The sequence below is a fragment of the Canis aureus genome, chromosome 24 (assembly GCF_053574225.1).
Source record: "Canis aureus isolate CA01 chromosome 24, VMU_Caureus_v.1.0, whole genome shotgun sequence".
Lineage (NCBI taxonomy): Eukaryota > Metazoa > Chordata > Mammalia > Carnivora > Canidae > Canis > Canis aureus.
Window position 1 is genome coordinate 14,619,902 of NC_135634.1, and position 24,108 is coordinate 14,644,009.

Here is a 24,108-nt window from a genome sequence, read left to right on the forward strand (position 1 = left end):
AAGGGAGTCAGGAGCTGCCCACAACTCTTGACCTCTGTGCAACTCAACAAACGCCTCATTGTGAAGGATACTGGCAGTGTGCTGCGTAGCTCCAGAAGTAACGTATTATTCTTGAAGTTAAAAAAATACTTATTTCCTCATTTTTACATACAAATGACTGGACTATATCCAGATAATATTACCTTGCAGCAAAGACCTAAACGTATATGCACTTATACACAGACCAGTATGTAATCTGTCCACATCCAAAAAATGAATTATAAAATTTTTTTTAGAATCATAAAAAGAGACAACAAACTTTTACAATCATCTAGAAACAGAAAGGTATTAGGTCAAAGTTGTTAACAAGAGACAGAAACTGTGGACTTTTTGAGAGCATTAAAAACACTTTAAGTGTAGATTCCCTACAGGGCGCTCTCTCTCTGTTTTGCTTTTTAAAATCCCTCCCGAGCAACTTGTTAATTTCTAGAAGTTTGGTTAATATCATGCACATTTAAAAATTCTCTTTAACACTTGAAAGGTCAAACAAAAGAGTACAAGTTTAGTTTCTTCTAAATTATAGTTTCATAAATGCATTTCAATTATCTTTTTAAATACTAAGATGACAGAACTACGATACTAAAGCCAGCTTGAATTTATTTAAAAAATCTACAGATTGTTCTGGGATTGTCATATAGTTTGATCTTAAAGTAGTGGTGGGGAAATGGAAAGTAATGAAAAAAATTATAAGACAATGGGATTTTCCCATTTTAAATGTTCATGTTTTTCTTCCTTCTCCCTGACCTCCTAACTCCCCCCCCCCCACCCCCCAAAAAAAAGAAAAGAAAATCTCCAAGGTATCTGTAAATAAGTCTTGGAGCATTCTTGCCTCTACTACCTTTTAGGTGGGTCCATTCCCTACTTCCCATCTTACAGGGCTTTTGAATTCAAGCTCTGTAAAAAATGGATTTATGTAAAGAATGCAGAACCAACAGGCCATACTTCCCACTGATAAAATAATAGTAAACAAGGACTGATACAATTATTCATCCGAGTCTTCCCTGGTATGGAAGACACTAGAACCAAGAGGATCCATTTTGTTTTTTCCTGTCTTGGATGTGCCTAACGCTTTCCTCAAAATAAGGCAGCTCTGAAGGGAGACTAGCTGGCTCAAAACAATGGCTTCATAGATTGTTCTCTTACTGAGGACTTCCTTTGTCATCCTTACCAAGGCTACGGTGGCTAACCAAGCAAATCTTGCACACAACCCATGCCCAGTAATTTAATTGACCTCTCTCAAAATGTTAAAATATTTAAATGAACCTGTTTCAACTTCCTAATCCCCTCCTGCACAAAAATCTAAGACAGAAACATGGCAATACAGGCATGTTGCACCAAGCCAGGCACATGTCTTCCCTTCTGGCCAGTGGCCCTCAACCAACTCCGCCACTTAGCTATGACTGGCAGACCCTGTGAGATTCCCCTTCACCAGTCCTGACTGCGGAATCCTGGTAACACCTAACCCAGCTTCTGCTTGGCCCTTTGTAGGATTGCTTATACCTTTTAGGTCTAGAGGATTTCTCTCTGCTGGTTCTCCAGTCTGAAAAAGAAAATACCTATGACTGACTTGATTCCTGTGTTGACATCTGGCCAATTTTACTCGCTAGCTAAAGAAATGTTTTCTTTTCAATGAAAAACCAAGCCATGGTGGTGAGAAGGCTCTGTTAGGCAAGCTTCCAGCCCGCCTCATGTAGGGCTTTCTGAAGGGTAAGGGGAGTTTCTGACAGCTGATCCTAAGGTACATGGGCCCATGGGTACTTCTGGCCAGACTAGTGTCAGAGGTACATGTGGATAAGAGGAAAGGAGTCCACACACAGGAATTGAACGTGCAACACGGAAGCTTCCTTTCCAAGTGGGCATCTTGAATTCACCAGCTTGGTCTACTGGGAGAGGGCTGGGGTTTCACCTCTTCTCAAACGTTCTCTCTAATGCATTAGCTCTCTCACAGGAGGTGCACTTGAGCTGGAAGACATCAAGCAGTGCCTATGCCCTTCTCAGGGGACAATTTTGCAATAACACCATATACCTTTGTATTGAAGCCTTCTGCATTCTGGGTGATTTTGTAGAGCTGTGGGAACCTGAGCATGCTCTCCTGGGTGCAAGACCTCTCGAAGATTCCCAGAGTGAAGGGTGGTAGTGCGGTGAAAATCTGTGTGGAGAACAATGAGCCATTAAAAGAGGACTTCCCGATTCATGCAAGTTTAGGTGTTTCCGTTCTATGGAGTGATGACTTAATTTTCGGTCAAGTCCGAACATGAGATTCAATGATTCACAATTCCCCAGACACCCTTCACACAAAGCAAGTACATGAAAGACTGTTTTTAATTGTTACTTCATCAGCATAAAATGAATCCATTGACCATGAAAAACACCACCGTAAATATTCGATTAGCTAATGAATCACGTTTAATTAACAAGTACCTTCCTTTGTCAAACAAGCGGTGATTTAGGTGGCTTTAGCGGTGATTTAGGTGGTTTTGTGAAGCAACCTGCTTTCCCTTAGCATTGCTGTGGCACAGTTTTACACCTTCTCATTCTGATTTTATACTCAAATTTCAGGAAGCACGAGGTACTTTTTCCATTTCTTCATTTGACAGACATTTATTGGGAATGAACTACGCGCCAGACGCTGCGATAAGCACCAAGAACACGCACGGAGATTTAAAGACAGAAGAAGAAGGAAAAGAAGCAGGTCTCTGACCTCCAGGAACTCGGTCTACTGCAGAGGTGGAGACGGGCAGCCGGCAGCAGCCGTATAAATAAACACATAAAACATAGAGCTCTGCAAAACTACTCCTGGGGGAGAGGATGGAGAAGGGGAAGGGAGGGTCAGGAAAGGCTTCTGGGACCAAAGAGGGCCTGGCCTGTAAGGGACTGGATAACAAGGGACTTTGGGGAGAGGGGTGCAGCGGGAAGCACTCCTGGGAAACAAGCATCCCCTAACAAAGCTTCAGGTATAAACACCTGTGGGACGTTTAGGGGTGGGGGTTGCACCTCTAAGACATCCAGGATGGTGGCTGGCTGAGCCATGGAACAAGACAAGACTGGGAAGGAGACAGAGCAACCTGCCATGACCACGAGTTTCTTGACTATCCAAGATGCTGGCTTCTGAGACTTTTACCTTTACCTGTAATCTACAGGGACTGACATGCTTATATTTGTGTTTTGGAAAAAGAAAGCTAGATCCTGGAGAAGAGGTTTAGAATAAGCCCATTAGTTCAGGGTGCAGCCGTCCTGCAGGTCATTCTCTTACTTGGTTCTGGGAATGGGTCAGAGATTGGGTCACTCACTTTTTAGCATGTGATGCTTCGGGAAAATCCCTACCCACAAACCCAGCAAGCCCTCAAGCCCGTGGGAACTGGATGTGTGCCTCTGAGAACTCTGTGTACACCAGTTACAGAGAGCCTGAGTCCAGATAAATAAGCCTCTTCTAAATCTCTTAGGATAAAGCAATCAGAGATGTGGTGGAGAAAGGCCAATAAAACTTGCAGGCTCCTCTTTCACCCAAGAGCAGAAAGGAAAACAGCCCTGGGATTTCAGCCTTCTCTTGATTTCCAGGATAAAAGGATCAAGAGTGGTGGCACTTGTCTCTCTCATAGGAATACAAGTCACCTGTTTAAAGGAAGTGCTCCTAACAAACAACTCAGAAGCTTTGCACACTCAGTATATCAACTCACCCTTGTGGTTTTGCTTAAAGGTGCTATAATGCATACTTTATACTGCTATCCTTACTTTTTTTTTTTCCTTTTCCACTTGACTTTCTACCCACTTCAAATCTTCTCACCCTTTACCAGTGGCCAACCAATCAGTAGGATCTACCATATTTTCACCCTGCTTACAACATATCATGTACACATAGAGTTTGGGGATCGTTCTTTGTTTTTACAGAAACAAGACATTATATACATTTTTCTTCATCATATTTTTCTCACAAAACAATACATTATGGGATGTGCTTCAAGTCCCTTGGGATTACACTAATGCAATCTTTTTCAGGCCCACATAAGAATTGATGCACTGTATTTTTTCAGCCATTCACCTATAGATAGGCATTCGTTTGTTTCCACAAACATTATATTAAACATCCACAATATATTATAACATATATACTTTATCTTTTATTTCTATGGGAAGGATTCTCAGAAACAGGGTTGTGGAGTTAAAAGATACATTTATTTTAAATTTTAAAAGATGCTGCTTGGTTGCTTTCAAAAAAGGTTTACCTTTCTCTTCACAAAAGACAACAATCATCTTGTCCCTGCTTCCCTATCAGCAATGGGTGTTATATTTAATATTCTCCAGACTAAAAAAAAAATCAAAGATATTAACTCTTAGTTTAAAAAATTTACATTCCTGGGGCACCTGAGTGGCACAGTTGGTTGAACGTCTGATTTTTGGTTTTTAGCTCAGGTCATGATCTCAGGGTCCTGGGATTAAACCCCAAGTTGGGCTCTGTGCTCAGTGTGGAGTCTGCTTAAGAGTTTCTCTATTTCATTCCCCCTCTGCCTCTTGACCCTCTGCACTTGCTCATACACACACACACACACACACACACACACTCTCTCTCTCTCTCCCTGTCTTTCCCTCTAAAATAAATGAATAAATCTTTAAAAAAATTTACATTTCCCTGACTACCAGTGTGTTCAGGCATGTTTTTATTTATTTGTTGGACATTTGGATTTGTAATTTTGCGAACATTTATTAAATTCTCACATATTACAGATCTGGAATCCAAAACTAGAATTTACTTCTGGATTTTCTAACTTATTAGTCCAATTTCCTGTCAGCACCACATTAACTTGGTTACTACAGGTTTGTAGTATAGTCTGATGCTTCAGAAAGAGAAGTTGATCCTTAAAATTGTTCTTTTTTGTACTTTACATATTTATTCACAGGTACATGTTAATTCCCTTTATACTTTGATATCATTTTATGCAACTCCCCTTCCCCCTACCAATACTGGGATTCTATTTGGAATACATAAATTTATATATCAATTTAGAGGAGTTTTTTTTAATGATACTATCTTCTCATATAAAAGGATAATATGCCTTTCTATTTATTCAACTCTATTTTGTATACTTCAATAAAATTTTGGACTTTTTTCTATTTGGTACTATAAAAATTATTCCTATGTGATGTATATGAAAGGAATTATTACACCTTTGCATTTATAAGTGCTCACAACTAGAGTTAAAAAAATAAGCTATTGATTGCTAGGATAGAAAAAAGCTATTGATTCTTACATATCTATTGTGTATCTAGTCACCTTATAAATTCTCTTATAATTCTAGTATTTCTTTACAGGTATCTTTTGGGTTTTCTAGGTATCCAGTCATATATGAACACATTTAAAAGGCCACTTTTTGTGTGCATATTTATATAAGCACAGATATCATTTTTTCTAGTATTTGTAATAGTTAAATTTTCTTGAGAGTTGCTGAAAATTCCAAAAACAATGCTGAATTATATAGTGATTTCAGGCATTCCTGACTAATTTCTTATTTAAAATGAAATTGTTTAAGAATTTTACCATTTATGGCAATATGCCATTTTTTAAAATATAAAAATAGTCAGGATTATAGTTAATTGGCTTCTTTCTTTCCTAATTTACTTAGAGTTCTTATTTTGGGAATGGCAGCCGACTTGCCTCAAATACTTTCTCAGCATCCACTGATGAGATGAGGTTTTTCTTTTCTCTTCTGTTGATATGATGATATTTAGAAAGGTTTAAAAATAAAAATTTTAAAAATTTTAAACCTCCTATATTCCTGAAAAAAACCTACTTGGTCAAATATTTTACTCTTTTGATACACTGATGAACTCTATTTGCTGCTATTTTTAGAATTTTTATAATTTTGTTTATGAGTGAGGTTGGCTCACAGTTTTCTTCAAATTATGCTGGCTTGATAAGATTAAATGGGATAAAATTTTGAAACAGCTTAAAACACATTAAGAATTATCTCTTAATAAAATAAGAGCTTAAATCTTACTGAAATCTATCTGATCATTATGATTCTTGTAGCCATTAAATAAAATGATGGAGAAATCTGACTATGGATACAATGAGAATCCAATGGGATGGCATTCATTCATTATTCTGAGAGATTTAAGAGTTTCAAGTCAGTTTTTTTTTTTAAGGTTTTATTTATTTATTCGAGAAACAGAGAGAGGCAGAGACACAGGCAGAGGGAGAAGCAGGCTCCATGTCAGAAGCCTGACATGGGACTCGATCCCGGATCCCCAGGATCACACCCTGGGCTGAAGGCGGCACTAAACTGCTGAGCCACATGGGCTGCCCTCAAGTCAGTTTTAATGCCATTTAATCTGCTGTGAGAAATGATGACTTGCTACTTTAGTGGGCCTGGGGAATCAAATATAAAGAGCAAGCACAGGAGAAGACAAAGCAAGACTGAAAAATTGTCTGGAGAAAATGGCAAGAGGAAATCCAGCCCAGAAGAGGTAGGCTCTAGTGAACGTCTTGGATGTCCCAAACTGTCTCTTGTACCGTGAGGTTGGAGTGCGAAAAACTTACTAAATAGGTATTATTGGAACAGCAATGGCAAAAATGGAATATGGACTAATGTGGATCAGACAATAGTACTTTATCCATGCTAAATTTTAGATTTCCATCAGTCTACTGTGGTTATATAGGTAAATGGTTTTAGCATCTACGCACCAAAGTATTAAGCAGTAAAAGGGCCTGATGTCTTGTTAGTTTCAAGCAGTTCAGAAATCACGGTGTTGGTGTGTGTGCACCATGAGTGCCCGTGGGGCATGCCTATGTGTGCACGCACATGCATGTCTATGGGTGTATGCATATTTGCCCATGAGAGGTGTGCACACACATGTTCATGCGTGGATAGACAATTCAAATGAGGACAAAATGCTAATAACTGAAGAATATAATATAGTTCTTCGTACTCTTTTGGCAGTATTTTTGAGTTTCAAATAAAAGTTACCAAACCATTTCTGTGGGGATAAGCTTCCATGTTCTCAAAGGGTTCGGCCCTTTCAGCATGACTAACTTCTGAAGGCTAACACCTTTCTGACATCACTTTACAGATCCTTGATCATGCCAACTCTGCCACCACTTGCTGGCAGCTCACTCCAACACCTGTACTGTGGACTGGAGTGACAGAGGGTCATTTCACCTTGAAATTCACTTCTCTACCACAATATTGTCTGTTCTAAAGTCTGGGGGACACAAAGAACATGTAACACATTCCCAACTTCAGGGATCAAAAATCATTGCAGGTCCTAAATTTTCACATGCACAATCATTACTAAAAAAATGTGTTTAAAATGTTGTTTCTCGCTATCTCTGAGAAACTCTGATGGGGCTTAGGAATCTGCATCTTCAAACAAATCCTGGTTATTCTAATGTAAGTGGTGTGTGGACCATATTTTGACCAACACTGTTTTATAGCCTATCAGCGCCTTATGCAGAGCAGGTCCTCAATACAAGTTTGTTGGATTTATTTGAATTGCCCAAGGCTGCACAGAGCTAAGAAAAGAATCTAGCTCTCATGGCTGAGCATCAAAGTAGGGCTAACCTCCATGCATCATGTGACCAGGTGATTTGTATTTCATTCCTGAGCTCTAAAGCACAGTCTCACAGGTCTCAGCTTTCTATCTATAAATATGTTTATGAGCATGGATTTGACCCTTTCTGGCACTAAATCATTATGGAGCAGTGAGCATAATTTTAATCTACTAAAACAGTTAAGTTCTGCAAAGTGAACAATCGGTTTGAGGGAAGGTCCTGGAGCCTCTATCCATGTGGCAGGTGAGTCAGGGTTGCTGTTCCAGCACAGGTGATGAATGGGCATTGATTCAGCCCTGCTCTCACCATGGTCAGCTTTGCCTTTTGAGCCTAAGTATTAGCAACAGACTCACTAATGCTTGGTCGTAGCACACTTATTAACTGACCAACACTGTCTAAATTCAGGCTGCTTAAAATCTGAACTCAGGCTCAGTGGCAGCTTAGTCTATTCATTTGGCCCTCTTAACTTGTCAAACTCCACAGGGCTGGGGAACCTATCATATGCAGCATCTTATACACAGCATCTTAGCCTTGTAGCTACCAAAAAAAAAAGAAAAAAAAAGGATTGAGTGGATAGATGACTCGCACATCCAGCCACAAATGTCTACACAAGCTGTAAATATTTATAGTGTCACTATGTGTACCGTATGTCTGGTAACTTCTGTCTACTTCTACCTATAATAGCTGCTTCTGACTATAAACTCCCCCAGGGCAGGCAATGTCAGAATTAGTGTCCAAAACACATGAGAAAGTACAACTTGAAATGTTGCATGCTGGGGTCTCTAAAGCACCAAGCTGTGAGTCCCTCAGTTAGTTCTCCCTGCCAAACAAGAAGCTAAGTAGCTATACTTCATCATTTTGGCTTACCGTTTATGTTTGTTTCCAGTTTTTGAATTCATGATAGTGAAGCAATGAAAAAAGAACTGTGAAATCATGAAAAATACCTAATAAGCTGATTACCATTCACCATGGGAGCTGGGAGTCAGCATTCATTATTTTAGCACTAGCTGTGGAAGAAAACATTCCTCCACAAGGACAGATACTCTTTTAAGAAGGACAGAAAGGACACTAGATTACATACTATATATGTGTATCTATGTTTAAGAGTTCAGAAATAAAATTATGAAGTGAAATAGGTTTAGATGTAGCTCAGAAGTTTCTACTTGAGCTAAAAACATGGAAATGTTGTGCAGGCATTTAGTAAGGAGGTAACAAGGGTCTATTATCAAGATATATGGGTTAATAATTTCATGGGGTTATTCAAGAATGATCTGCTATGATTGAAACCATGTGTGGAGAGCACGGGCTTCTGCAGGATGTGTCGCAGCAACAAAGGCTCTAAAGATATATTTGTGCTGCCTGCTATGTATACAGATGATTGACTTAGATACACTTCCCAGACATAAACAGTAAAGGAATGTCACTGAAGTTCTGCATGCTATCTGATAGAGATGGAGAATGCTTACCACATTGTACAAGCCGATGCACCAACGTTCAAATAAAATCTGCCCAGAAAATCCATTAACAAAGGCGAACCAAAGCTGAAAGAGAAGAAAGTTCAAGAAGTTTTATATCAATATTGACCTAAATGTTTCCATTCACTGAAGAAGTAGCAGGGGGAATGAGGACCACCAGCTGGACACAGCTGCTGAGGGATAAAGAGCCACAGGACGTGGCGGTCGTTCTTTCATAAAATATAAGTTCCCAATATCACATGTACCGATATTTTAAGGGAAATGTATCTTAAGGCATATGTCAATTTGTTAATGTGCACACATTTACGGAAAAGCAACTTATGTTTAATTTATTTTGAATATGTTTTGTGGCGACACTTTCTCATTGATTGGAAAAGTCTCAAATTCATGCTCTTTTTCCCTATAAAGTTGACTTGATAAATATGATTTATCTTTGTTGGACTTTCAAACAGATAAAAACTATAAATAAAAAACAACAAAAACTCCTTTGTTGGTCATTTGTGTGTTTAGCTCATAAAATATCGACCCTCCTTAATCGAATGTCCACCACTTCAGCAAAGGTCAAAAGGTGGTAATATTGAAGAAACATGCTCAAATCATCTGGAGTAACATGGGATGTATAAATAAATAAAATGTAGACGATTATTTATGTCTTCAAGTGGACTATAATTCTAATTGATTAAGCAAGACCAACATAAAAACAACTGCAGAGCAAAATGCCAGGGAATAAAAATATTTTAGAGAAGGAGCCATCAGGCAGGCATAATTAGGAGAAGACGTGGAGCAGTAAGAGTGCAACAGAAGAGGGGCGAGCCATCATGAGGATGAACGAAAACGTGATTTAGAAGGCAGTGAATATGGAAAAATGGAATACAAAATGCTTCTGTTTAAAAGTCATCTAAATTTATGGGATACAACAGGATTCCAGTGATTTGGGGGTAGACTTTAAAGCATCCCATGTGAATTACAGAATCCACCTTAGTGGTAAAAAGCATGACAGACTGAATCTGTTACTATAGTAGAACTACAATTACAACACAGAGGAGCTACACCATGATAGTAAGAGTTGAGATCAACTCTGCTACTGCAATGTTACTGAGTCAGAATTTTTCAAATCAGCTTCTTGAACCCACCAGACTAAGTTCCTTCTTGCAAGTTCCTTCTTGCAAGAGGAACTGTTCCCTACACTGTACAACTGTACTGAGTGTGATACCTAACATAAAGGACTCACCGAGTTCCAGTGGGATCAAATGAAATACACCTCAATTCAAATGCCAGATGAAGTTCTCGTAAGCACAGCTTTCAGGATCTTGTACCCTGGTTCAAAATACTACTACAGTTCTCCCCTAAACCTAAGATAAGCTTGCTGACCTTACTGACCTTCAAAAATCTGTCCACATGCCAACTCACTCTTAAATCCAACTCTCTCCCAAGAGGTCCCCATGAGGCATGGCCGTTCTCAGTCAAAAAATACTGATGGGGAACTAAGAATCAGAAGTCTGTGCTGTATTCTGCATTCAGAATATTTTTACAACATCTGTTCAAATATTAGCTGTCCCCTAAAACAACATTTCCAATCGCACAGCTTTCTAACCACTTGAGGCCTTGACAATCAACACTTCAACCAAACTTTTGGTGCAATGAGAACCTGAATCCACATCTGACTCAAGCATATTTGTAAATTGTTTCAAGAGTTTTAACCTTATTTCCTCACAATTACGTTTTACCTCTATATTCTCCTATTCAAACAAGTGAGCAAACACTAATAAATGTCTAGTGAACACCAAACTATTTTATTGCTTAATTCAGTTAATTCATCTTTTGTTGAAGGTAGAGTAGTGATATTTCTATAGCTCTCCTCTTCCCCTACTATCGATTGAAAAAAGCAAAAATAATTGAAAATAGAAAATAGCTATTTTCAATGAAACTATGGGACAGTCTTTATTAAAATACAGGTGACACAGAACGGAAATAATAAACACAAGATTACCTCAAACAAGGGGGACTGCCAATAGACAAAGCCTACAGAGTAAAAAGTTTTCCAGGAAATAGGAAACAATCCAAGAAACAGCTGAACCAACTCTTATTTAAAGGTGAAATCTAGAAGCAGGGACAAGTCATGGCCTAGGTCCCTTGCCCTATTCAGCACAGCAAGCAAAATGAAGGTGAAGGGCTATGGACACGCAAACACCGTTTCCCCCCAAGAAGCAAGTGAGGAGGATGGTAGGTAAAGTACGGAGCCTAAATGACCATCAACTGGGTGGTGACTGACCGAGGGAACCTGGAAATAAATAAATGCAAATTCATCCAACAGAAAACCCATAACATACAGGCATTCACTCTGAGATACGGGGCCCTCCAACTCGCCAAAGGAGAAGAAATGGTGGTGAGGGAGGTACTTATTGCAGCAAAGTGACAGCTGCCCAGGGTGGAAGAGGCAAATATTTGATGAGAAAGTGTTCTGAGACAATTCTGCAGCCCCTCTTCCCTCGACATCATCAGAAAATAAGAAGGAAAACAAATATATATGTATATGAAATAGTATGATAGATAGATAAATGACAATAATATGAAATGATCTCTACAGAAGGAACTAGGTCATAGGGCAGAAGAATATCTTGAATGCTCCTGAGAAACACAGAAGAGCTAAAGAAAACGTGACTTTTCATGAAACGAGCTAAAATAAGATGTATAAGATATCAAAGAAGGAAACAAATAAGTCTAACAAATTATGGTTCATCCTTAACAATGCAACACTGGGCAGACATTTCAAAAAGTAATATAAAACTCATAGATATGTTAAAATGAAAAATATCAAGGTATATGTTAAATGGGTCATGACTGTGCAGAATAGTTGTACATACTTTTACATGGCAACTTTCCGGAAGACATAAAAGAAACATAATATTCATTATTTTTAGGCAGAAGTGTTCTTCAGGAGGTAGTATGGACTCTCATACTTCTTGTACAGTTCTAAACCTTTCAAAACATGTTCATATTTTATTTACATAACTATTTCAAGCAATAATTCTCAACTAGGATTGATTTTTCCTCTGAAGGCAATGACAATGGCTGGACACCTTCGTGAGGGTACTATTAGCATCCCATGGGTAGAGGCCGAAGATTTTGCTAAATATCCTCCAATGCCCAGCATAGCTCCCTACAACAAAGAATCATCTGGCCTCAAATGTCAATAGTGCTGCCACTGGGTGAAAAATAAATTTATTAAGTCAACCTGATAAAGTTAGAAATCTCAGTGTAACACGTTTATTATAAGCAAAATAATGGTATGTGACGGATTACACAAAGGCACACTTATATTTGTGTTTACAGGCTGTGGGTTGAGAAAGCTTCATTTCCTGCCCCCCTGGACGGATCTCATACATAGAACCATAGGCTCTTTTCTGTAGAGGCCATGGTAGCACCAGATACGAATCTAGAACTTCACACATTGAGATCCTTATACCAGAAACATATCTTTATAAATTGTTAATGAGAAATTATTCTAAAGACTGAGTGAACTCCATGTAACTAAGACACTCATGTTGTGGAAAATAGACAATAAGGGAAAAAAATCCTAGGAAATCAACCATTTCTTTCTCAGCATTAACCTTTGCTCCAAGCAATCCTGAACCATGTAAAACATTTTAATCTTTACTTTGGATTAACATCTTGATTAGTTGAATGTTGGGATATTTCCTCTAAGCAGCCAGTGCTCTGATTCTGTCCAAGTTGGCACTGGCTTGGCCACATGTCTCTCTAAAGATTTTTGATATGTTTGTACTAATTTTTATCAGTTGCAGGTGGTGCTGCAGCTTTTTGAGAAGTATAAACATGCTTGTTCTCAACATTTCCAATTCAATTTCAATCTCCATTCAAATAATCCATCATTAGACGATCAGACCTGTTTATTTCATCAGAAATATTTGCAGAGAAAAAAGAAATTAAAACCAAAATAAATGAAACAAACAAACAAAAAATCCATCTCTTAATTTCAAAATCCACAAACTGGTTTTCTCTTACATTGTAAACACTCAAACTTGATTTCATTTTGGCAAGAGTTCCATAGGTGAAATGGAAAAAGGAAAGAGAACACACTGTATTTTTAAATAATTCATACAAATGTACTTAGTTTTTATTTATTTATTCATGAGACAGGTATCAGTGGCTCCCTGACACACTATAAAATCAGACTTTCACACTGGGTAGCCATATCCAAATGTTAATTCATATATAAAAAAGAAACCACTGCCTGATTCCTAAACATTAATGTCATTTTTGGTGGACCACAACCTCCAAGCTGCATACATCCAACAGTGCATACACCCCACAAGGCAAACAGACAGCCTGTTTCCCTGCTGATGGAGTTACTTGGATTGTGCTTAGAGCCACTACATTTTGCTCTTCTGGATTAATGGGGAGAAAGATTCCTGCCTTCACTTTCTTGTTAACTAGGAATGCTATTAAATGAATACAGTCAAAGCAGAGGGAGCCAAGTTCTGCCTGGCCGGCCTCAGACTTGGTGAGTTGGTGGGAAGACCTGCCAAGCACTGACTTGCCAAGCTCCTGGGGTTTCTGGTCCTCAAATGTAGGGCTGTTATGAGCAAACTGACTCAAACTTATTAAATGGCTTTTCCTTCTTGGAAAAAGATCCTTCTTTGCTTTAACTGCTGCTTCACTGCCAAAAACGCAGTAACCGTCTTGGCTAATTGCACAGACTCCCGTCTAGAGGTCCGGGCCGCATTGCACAATCTCAGTGGGCTGTACCTGCTGCCACTCAGGTTCTCAACTAACAGTCGACATACTTAGATGATTGCCTCATTTGGGAAAGGGAGGACCTGTTCTTCGATTTACTCTGTTCTTCCAAGACCCAGGGTAGAAGACTGAGGTGGGAAAGTACCCTACAGGGAATAATTAAATAAATTAGCCATATGGTTTCTTGCTAAAGTGGCAATAACATCATGATCTACTGATTTGCACGTCAGGGTCTGAGCTGATTAACTGGCATTAAAGATACCTGTTTAAAAGTCAAAGGGCCACAGTCTTTCTGGAATTTGATCTGGCAAAGTGTAGTAGGATAAAGAATAAGCATATACTTCATCTAAAAGTTCCTAGTTTTAGAAATTCATTCTCATAAATAAAAGCTCTTCCATATAAAAACCTTTCTTGTTTTTCAGTATTATTAATAGTGGAAAGCAAAAAATAAAACAAAGCAAATAGCGCAGGGAAAAAAGTCCTGAAAGTTCTTTATTAGGGAGTGAATGTAGCAAGTCTGTAAAATATTAAGCACTTATCTTTTAAAATTTTAAATCTATAGGTATGTAAGTGAGGGAATGTATGACAAAGAAATAGTATTAGATTGACAAAAGAAAAGGCAAAATAAATAGGTAAGTTGGTAGGTAGGTATGTAGAAAGGAAATTAAAAGAAAAAATTCAAGGATGCTATTCTAGAGCAAGGGTTGTCAGAAATAATAATGGTAATAATAATAACAGTAGTAACAGCAAGATACTCTAAAAACTTCCCCCTCAAGTGTTTCAGTCCAATGAATTATGGGATGGAGTGGTCCCCATTAAATAGTGACTACTGGGCAGCCTGGGTGTCTCAGTGGTTTAGTGCTGCTTTCGGCCCATGGCCTGATCCTGGAGACACGGGATCGAGTCCCACGTCAGGCTCTCTGCGTGGAGCCTGCTTCTCCCTCTGCCTCTGTGTGTGTGTGTGTGTGTGTGTGTGTGTGTCTGTCTCATGAATAAATAAATAAAATCTTTAAAAAAATAAATAGTAACTACTGTAATAAATGGGCAGGGCTTCAGCTCTAAAATCTTTGGGGAGTTTTCTCTGAGTCGATCCTGGACATGTACAATGCTAACAGCCAACGCTATATACTTATAAAACTCATAAGGACTTTTTAAGGCAAGCAAACAAAAAGAAAGTCTTAATGTGTACAGGATCCATTTTTTAAAATTGTTTTTTTAAGTAAGCTCCATGCCCAATGTGGCACTTGAACTCACAACCATGAGATCAAAAGTAACATGCTCTGTGAACTGAGCCAGTGTATAAAATCCATTTTTTTTGTAGAATCACAAGAAAGATGCCATAAATTTAATGTCTTTGTATGAGTGCAAAGGAAGGTAGCCTAGTTAAACTGTTCCTATTGAGTACCTGGACAGGAATGGAGGCAGATGAGAAATTATTTTTCTTTATACATCTCTATGATTATTAAACAAATCAGTATTACATTAAAGAATTATGTAGGAAAAAAGACCTTGTTAATGTCTATCACTGTACCATGCACATTTCTCTGTTAGCTTGTCACATCTATAATTTTTGTCACACTGCTTGCTGTCTGTCTGGTCTGTCCCACCATGTGTAAGATGTATGAGGTCAGAAATTATAAAAATTCTGCTTACTATTATGTACTCAGAATCTGTACAGTCCAGGAGTTCATTAAACGAATACATGCAGAATATTAGCATTTAACATTAAAAAGGTAAGGTCACTCAAACAGAGCACAGGACAGATCATGAAATCGGCCAAAGATATTTCATCCTAGTTTGAGCATTTAATTGCTACATGAGCACAGGCAACTTCCTTAATCCCCTAGCTTTATTTTTTTGATGAACAAATGGAAAGGCCACAAACTGCAGAATGGTCAGTTTGGTATTTTTGATGATGATAAAAGCTAACATACGTTCTGTGCCAAGAATTTTCACAACATTCCAAATGAATATCTCATTTAAATCTCATAGTAATTTTCTTAAAAGATATTATTTCTTTATTCATGAGAGACACACAGAGAGAGAGGCAGAGACACAGGCAGAGGGAGAAGCAAGCAAGCCTGATGGGGGACTCAATCCTGGGACCCCAGGATCACACCCTGGGCCAAAGGCAGGTGCTAAAACGCTGAGCCACCCAGGGATCCCCTCTCATAGAAATCTTAACAAGTAAGTATTGTCTGTATTTCACAAATGAGGAAATCAGGGCACAGGGAAGAGATATTAGGGCTGGTACCAAATAGGTAGTTGTTAATACCAGACCCTGTATAACATGTGATTTAAAAAAAAAAAAACAAAAACATTGAAGTTAAGGCAATTTAGAATTGAGCAAACATTTATGGCTACTAATTTACAACATTGATGTTTTAAGATTGTAACATGAACACAATATTTCACAACTATAAGCATATAAGCAAATCAAAAAACTTGAGAAAATTATCCAAATCTTAAGCCTCTAATGCCATGTAAGGAAGCTAAAGGATCCTTTTTACATTAGGGTATGTATATATATATACACACACTATATGTATAAACACTATATATATATAGTGTTTTTGAAAAAAGGGCTGCAAATCTTCCCCATTTTGCATAATAAAATGCAGTCACTCTGGTTTGAAACATTTTCCTGCAATATTGTGAGCTAAAATATTGTGATCCTTTGTTATTATTGAAACCAAGCTAGTAGACAATCAAAAGCAAACTTCTTGCACTTCATTATTCAGTCTTTGAATAAAAAGACAACACAAATACTAATGTGACGATCTAAGTTTTGTTTAATTGAACTAGAGTTTCAAAAATCAAAGACAGAAACTATTCATGAAAATAAATTTAGCATATGATGTACACATACACATTTCTTACTTTATTTTCCATTAAAATCCTAAATGATACAAAATATTAAATCTTACAACCCAAAAGTCACAAGAGTTAGTGAAGGAAAATCTAGTAAACACTTTTAAAGTTTCTTTAATCATTAACTTTTCAGTGCTACAAAATTCCCCCCCCCCTTTTTTTAAACTCCCCCCTTTTTATGAAATGATGTGCTTATCCAATAGAGCACCAGGTAAATACAAAATCATGGTTCTCTCCCATAAAAGACCATAATACCGACCAGATGGTATAGGCACAATTAAATTGATTTTTAATAAGGAATTCTTGGCACAATAGAATGTAATCACTCCAAATTATGTCAAGGACTACTTACTTTTTTTTTTTTTTTTTAATAGTTCAAGGCTTAAACTCTTCAGTCTAAATTCTGTGCTACAGTGTTAGGGAACAAAATAGCTCTGGAGACCAGTAATGAAATAATGAGCCTTTCATCTGGAGGTCATTGGTTAGGATCTGGTATCGTTCATTAATGACACAGTTGTTTCCAAACCGTGGTGTTGGAACAGCGGCGGGGGGTTTATTATGGAAGGAGTAGCAGGAATATGTATAAGATCATTTCATTTATGGACAAAACCTATGGCAAAAATTCAAAAACATGTGTTTTATAACCAATAAAGTAATGCTCTTAACATATTGGCGATAAGATTTAATGCCTGGCTCCACAGACCTGGGTTGTAAGAAAGCAGATTTTTGATGCTGTGTCTCCACCCCCATCAGCCACCTGACGTCTGTAGCCTGAGCAAGGTGTGACATTTTCTTACTTTCTTGTTCTGGAAAGTAGGGAAAAGGTGTGCCTTCTCTCTCAGGGAATTATGAGGAAATAATCTCATGTACTTTTAAAAATTCCGTTATTGACCTATTTACTAAGATCTTGCTTCAAATTACACTCTGTGCCATTCATCGGGAGTAACAAAGATGAAGCATATATCATCCTTGCCATTAAAGAATTCAGCTTGGTTGAGGACAGGTTTGGGGTGAATCAGAGGCACGAAAATGCTCTTTGGGGACACTACAGAGGGAGCACTCCTTTAGGAGTCACCACAGCTTTTCCAAAGGTGGTGGGTACTTGGAGTATCAGATTCCATTAATCAATTTGGTGGGGGTAGGGGTGAATGGGTTACAGGTAGAGGGAACAACTTGTGCATAATTATAGCAGATGTGAATTTCCAGGTGGCTAGAACAAAGAAAATGAAGTGAGAGGAGAGGGCTGGTCCACACTGTGAAGGACACTGGACACCAGGTGTTCTTCAAGTATGTGAACAGCTATGCATGTATTGCCAAAATGTACTTCCAAACCTGAACAACTCTCTTAATAGATTTTTGTTTACTTTATTGTAACAAAATATATATAACTTAAAATTTATAGTTAATATAGTTAATATATATAACTTAAAATTTATCATTTAAACCATTTTTAAGTGTAAAATTCAGTGGCATTAGGTAACGTTCACATTGTTGTAAAACCATCACCACTATCTCTAGAGTTTTTTCATCATCCCAAACAAAATCTGTTCCCATAAACAACTGCCCATTTTCCCTCCCTCTTACCTCTGGTAACCACTCTTCTACTTTTTTTTTCTGTGAATTTAGCTGTTCTAGTCATTTCATATAAGTGGAATTGTGCAGTATTTGTCCTTTGTGTTTGTCTTTTATCTCTCAACATAATGTTCTCAAGACTTATTCATATTGTAGCAATTATTAGAATTTCTAAGGCCACAAAATACTTCATTGCACATATTAACCACATTTTGCTTAGCTATTTATTCATTGATGGCTACTTAAGTTGTTTCTGCCCTTTGGCTACTGTAAATAATGTACCTATGAACCCTGGTGTCCATATATTTGAGTCCTTGTTTTCAATTCTTTTGGATATATATCCAGAGGTAGAATTGCTGGACTATAACACAGTTCTATGCTTAACTTTTTGAGGAAGCTCCATATTATCTTCCACAGAGGCTGTATCTTTCCCGCCTGCAAGGCATAAATATTCAATTTCTCTACATCCTCACTAACATTTGTTATTTTGTTTATTTCTTTTTAATAGTAGACATACTAGTGGGTATGAATTGACATCTCATTGTGGTTCTGATTTGCATTTCCTTAGTGGATAGAAATGGTGAACATGTTTTCATGCTTCTCGGCCATTTGTATACTTTCTTTGGAAAAAATGCCTATTCAAGTCCTTTACTGATTTTTTAATTGGGTATTCTTGTTGTTGAGTTGTAGCAGTTCTTTATATATTCTGGATATTAATCCCTTATCAGACACATGATTTAAAAATACTTTCTCCCATCCTGTGGGCTGTCTTTTCACTCTATTGGTAGTATTTTTTGATGCACAAAAATTTTAGTTTTCAGTAAGTCCAATTTATCTGTATTTTCTTCTGTTGTCCTGCTCTTGGTGCCACATTTAAGAAAACATAGCTGAATCCAATTTCATGCTCCCCTCTATGTTTTCTTCTAAGAGTTTTAGAGTTTTAACTCTCATATTTAGGTCTTTGATCCAGTTCGAGTTAATGTTCCTATATAGTATAAAGTAAGGGTCTATTTTTATTTTGCATATGGATATTCATTTTCCCAGCACCATTTGTTGAAGAGACAACCCTTTCCTCATTGAAAGGTTTTGGCATCCTTATAAAAAATCACTTGGTCATACACATAAGGGTTTATTTCTGGGCTCTCTAGTCCATTGCTCTATACATCTGTCTTTATGCCAGTACCACACTATTTTGATTACTGTAGCTTTATAGCAAGGTATGGAATCAGGAAGTGTGATTCCTCCAACTTTGTCTTTCTTTTTCAAGGTTGCTTTGGCTATTTGAGGTCCTTTTAGATTCCATAACAATTTTAGGATGGGTTTTTCTGCTTCTGTAAAAACTGTCATTAGGATTTTGATAGAGATTGCATTGACTCTGCAGAGTGCTTTGGTCTCAATATATTTTTAAGGTAATGTAATTTTTAATGATAAGGACAAGCAGTTGAAAAATAATTTATGGCATAATGTAAATATTGACATTTTAAAACAAATTTCATCATTCTTTTAATGTATCCAATGGATTCTAAGTACTACATACAAGTGGATGCCCATTATAACTCACTTTAAGAAAGCCATGAACAAAGACCTAACAATCAGAAAGTTTACATCATTCTTTTCGTCTTGAACTTGTTTTCCATTCCACTTGACTCAGATATAATTTAATCCTAACTTAATGTATTTTTGTTTTAAAATCTTACATTGATCACCCTATAATATTACACAAGAATAGAAATTAGAATCAATTTTCTTTTAATTTCTTGTGGCTATATAGCTCTAAGTGCTCTAAGTGTTCTTCTGGATTCAGTTTTCATTACAAGTACTAGAGTATACAATTGATAAAAATATACATTTGATAATCATTAAATAATAAAAAAATTTTGTTGGAAATACATCTTTTAATGAGATAGATGGAGCCAAGTACCCTCTCTACCCATTAGTATATTTAACTGTGGAAGGGTATCACCTATTGCTAGACTGAGACAGGGTTCAGCATCATTTGTATTTTATAGATTTAAGTCCTGAGAAATCTAATTCACATAATAAATGAGAATGTAAAGTTTTATTAGAGCAATATCCATCAATACGTTGGATCTCTGAGCCATTTGCTAAAAAATAACACAATGCTCTAATACTAAAGTTATTGGAAATAATCTATGTGCTGACATTTTGATTAGGTCCTTTTTTAAAGTTTTCTGAGAGCAAAGAGACAAAACACATTGATTTGCCCAAGATTTTGTTAACTATTCATCACAATAATTTACTTTATCTTAATTTCTAGGAAGTATACCTAAAGACTATACCAAGAATTTTCAAGTAACTTTTAATATTCTTGCTATGTTTTCATTTAGATACAATATTTTATTGTGGGGAAAAATAAAATATTTTTAATTTTTAATATACTATTGCTATTATATTATTGTTTGATAAAATAGTTTTCTTTTATCACATGGGGCTACCTTATATTGCATTTTCTGTGCATGAGGTCCTCTGAGCACATGACACAGTCACTCTTTATCACATCCTTTAAGTATTTTCCAAACCTCAGAGTTGGAAATTTAGCTGATTCAAGGTTTGGAAGATTTTTGCCATAAAACCTAACTGGCAACACCTATCTTCATTTTTTAACTAATTAACTAACTCAGAAAAAATTCTAGCTTTGATATTCAGTTAAAATGTACATTTTAAAAAAAGATTTTATTTATTTATTCATGAGAGACACAGAGAGAGAGAGAGAGAGAGGCAGAGACACAGCCAGAGAGCAGGGAGTCCAACATGGGACTTGATACTGGGTCTCCAGGCTCACACCCTGGGCTGAAGGCAGTGCTGCTGAGCCACCCGGGTTGCCCTAAAATATACATGTTAATATTCATATCTCCATGATGAGCATGTCACTTCTGAGCTTCCAGGCACAGATACGTATCAATGGGATGAACAGAGCCTTGCCATGAATATGGTATCCACATGAAATATGGGACAGTTGCCTTCTATGTTTCACACTGAGATTCTCTCTGGACAGTTCCTCAGGAGCTATGTGCCACTGACCACTGTGTGGGGGGTAGAAGAAGGTAGGGTTTTACTTTTTCAATAAATGCTGTCTCGTTGGTTTGTGTCTGAAATCTTTTTGTACCTTGGTGGATGCCCCACAGTGAAAATCAGAAGAGATGAGATGTATGTTTTTCTTTCATAAACTAGGAAATGTTAACTATGGACAGGGAGGTGGGGAAGGAGAGTGCCCTGGAAGTGACCTCTGGGAATGGACTCCCATGGGAAGTCTTCATATGCTCCCAGAGTACTTTCTGCTCTAGAACATGCTTTCTCAGGTCAACTAGGAAGCTTGGCAACTGCAATCAGGCAGGAATGTGGCATAAGCCACTCACCTTTCTAAAAGTTTACCTAATAGAAAACTGTAGACTGGAGAGTCATGAAGGGAAGGAATCAGTTGGGAACAATCTTAGAGATCCTGAGAGGTCCTGTTTGATGGAATTTATATGGAGTGGCAGCCACAGAGGATTCTGAGAGTCCCCTGAAGGGAGACTGGAGCCACAGTCATGATCATGATTAGAGGTAAAGCTTGGTGATGAGAGGGCAGTAGATGAGGTCATTTTGGGGGCATGTGAAATGTGCATTACCTGTGGGCTTTCCAGGAAGAAATTCAAAGTCCAAGGCTGATGTTCAGGGGAGAGTTTTAGATAAGAGAAATGTATGTAATATTAGTAAATAGACAATAATCACATCAACAAGAACAGAAGTTATACAGTGAGAGAACCATGCAGGAGGACAGAAGAAATCCATGGATGGGCTTCTGCATGACAGCAACATTTATAGGTCAGGGGACACAGACAGAAGCAAAAAAGGGCACTTTGCATTAAATTTTATAAATGATACTTGAAGTTTATAGTTCATTTACTTTAACCCTAAATAAATATCTCCTCATGGGCCAGGCACTTCTGCAAGTCCCACCCAGAGACTTCCATTTATACATGATGACCAGAACCAGGTCACACAGCCACCTCCGGAATAATCACTGAGAGTGGCTACAGGAAATGAGGTGACATTCAAGGTCAAGCTAGTCCAACAACCCTGTCTGTCCCATCAGAGCAAAACTACATGACACAATAAAAGCTAAAACCATGCCATACTTTGAAAAACTCCCACTCACTCTGCCCTTCTTTCTAGATGTTACACATAATGCTTCTGGCCATGAACTTCTGGTCCTTAGAAATGGCAGCATCTTCAAAGGCCTCAGATTGTGAGCTGCTTCAGTAGGCTTAGCTATACAATCCCTGAATGAATTAAAATGGGAGACAATGTCAGGAGTGACACTTCTCTCCACTAGTACCACCAGTCTGTCCCAGGCTTACAAATTTGCCAATATAAGGCAGAATGATGCTGGTCAATTAAACTTAGAGGTTCATGTGGAAAACCATCCTTGAACACATTTTCCCTTCTTTTCTCCCTTTTCTTTGCACTCAGCTTTTATTTCAAAATGAACAAGTAGCATTTCCTTAATAAATTCATAGCAATCAAGCTACTGCAATGGCCATTTTATTGCCTTATGCCCAATTATGGCATTATTAATATTTAGAATAAAACATTATTTATTTCATGTAATTTTAAGGTATTGATACAGCTAACTTGTCCATTTTAAGTGTATATATTTATGGTTTCAGAGTAATAGTTTAACTACTGGCAGAAATATATTTTCAATCTTGCCAAAAGCCCTAGAATACTAATATAGACAGTACACCAGTGGTTGCTGAAGGCACTAATTACTGCATGGTACATGTTTTACGAGGAGTTAAGTTCTCAAAATATACTTTCTTGTTACAGATACTTGTCAATCTCAGACTTCTACTAAATAAGCTAATACATAATTTAACCTGAATGGTATATACAACACAATTAATTATTAACATCTGGGAAAAATTCCAGAATTCATCTCAGAGAAGGTCCTCTTAGTTATTATACAAGTCTGTCTGAACATATATAGTATTAATGATGTGTTCTTTATATTTGGATGGTGTAAAGCTCTTTTTTACAATAGAATCTGAAGAAGCAAGCATAGTACCTGTCATTATCTAGATGTGCTCAGAAATTTTCTATTATTTTCACAAATTTTTTTTTGGAAATTTTTCTAGGAGAGGAAAAGAAAATGTGATAAACAATGGGAGAAATTGTCACCTTTTATCACTTGGCCAAATTATTATAAGCACATATTAATTTTATTAAAATCTGAAATGTATTAACTATTCAGCATTTCAATGTTCGCATTATTAGTTGAATGTTAAAACATGTAAATAAGAAATAAAACCTAATTACAGAAGGACTAAAAGCATATACTGGAGAATTTAAGAAGAACTTTCAAAAAAAGAAACCCAGAGAAAATGGAGATAAATATGGAGAAAAAAAGAAAATTTCAAATCAATTTTATTTTGTATCCTCATGGAGATCTAATAAGCTATTACATCTATAAACTAAGATCAGAATGTTATAAGAATAGGAAGAAAAAAATAAAGGACTTGTGAATTTAAAAGAAAAAACATTAGAAAATTCCCTGAAGTTTCAACAGTGACGGGCTAGAGGACTCTCCAAGAGGGCAAAAAAGTTAAATTACAGAAAATATAAGGAGACTGGGAGATAAACCCAGAAAGTTCAATACATGACTTAGTTTAGAAAGACAAAATGCAGAAAATTAAAAGGAGGATATTATATAATTTCCCTGACTAAAGAAAACCAGTCTTTAGGTTGAAAAGGCACATAAAAGGAAAGGACAGCCACAGCCACACGCGCACACACACACACACACACACACACACACCTTTGCAAATTTTGGAACACTAAACAAAGAGA

General features: G+C 37.2%; 1 protein-coding gene across 15 annotated transcripts in view; it reads right to left on the reverse strand.

Moving 5' to 3' along the window:
* Positions 1–24,108, reverse strand: part of LOC144295815 (phospholipid-transporting ATPase IB) — a 570,630-nt gene that overhangs the window by 163,278 nt on the left and 383,244 nt on the right. For all 15 annotated transcript variants that reach the window (XM_077868357.1, XM_077868362.1, XM_077868360.1 and 12 more), the window contains 2 exons: positions 9,052–9,126; positions 2,066–2,188 (listed from right to left, as the gene is read on the reverse strand). In XM_077868357.1, coding sequence (XP_077724483.1) covers positions 2,066–2,188; positions 9,052–9,126 — 198 coding nt within the window. The remainder of the gene's footprint in view (positions 1–2,065; positions 2,189–9,051; positions 9,127–24,108) is intronic.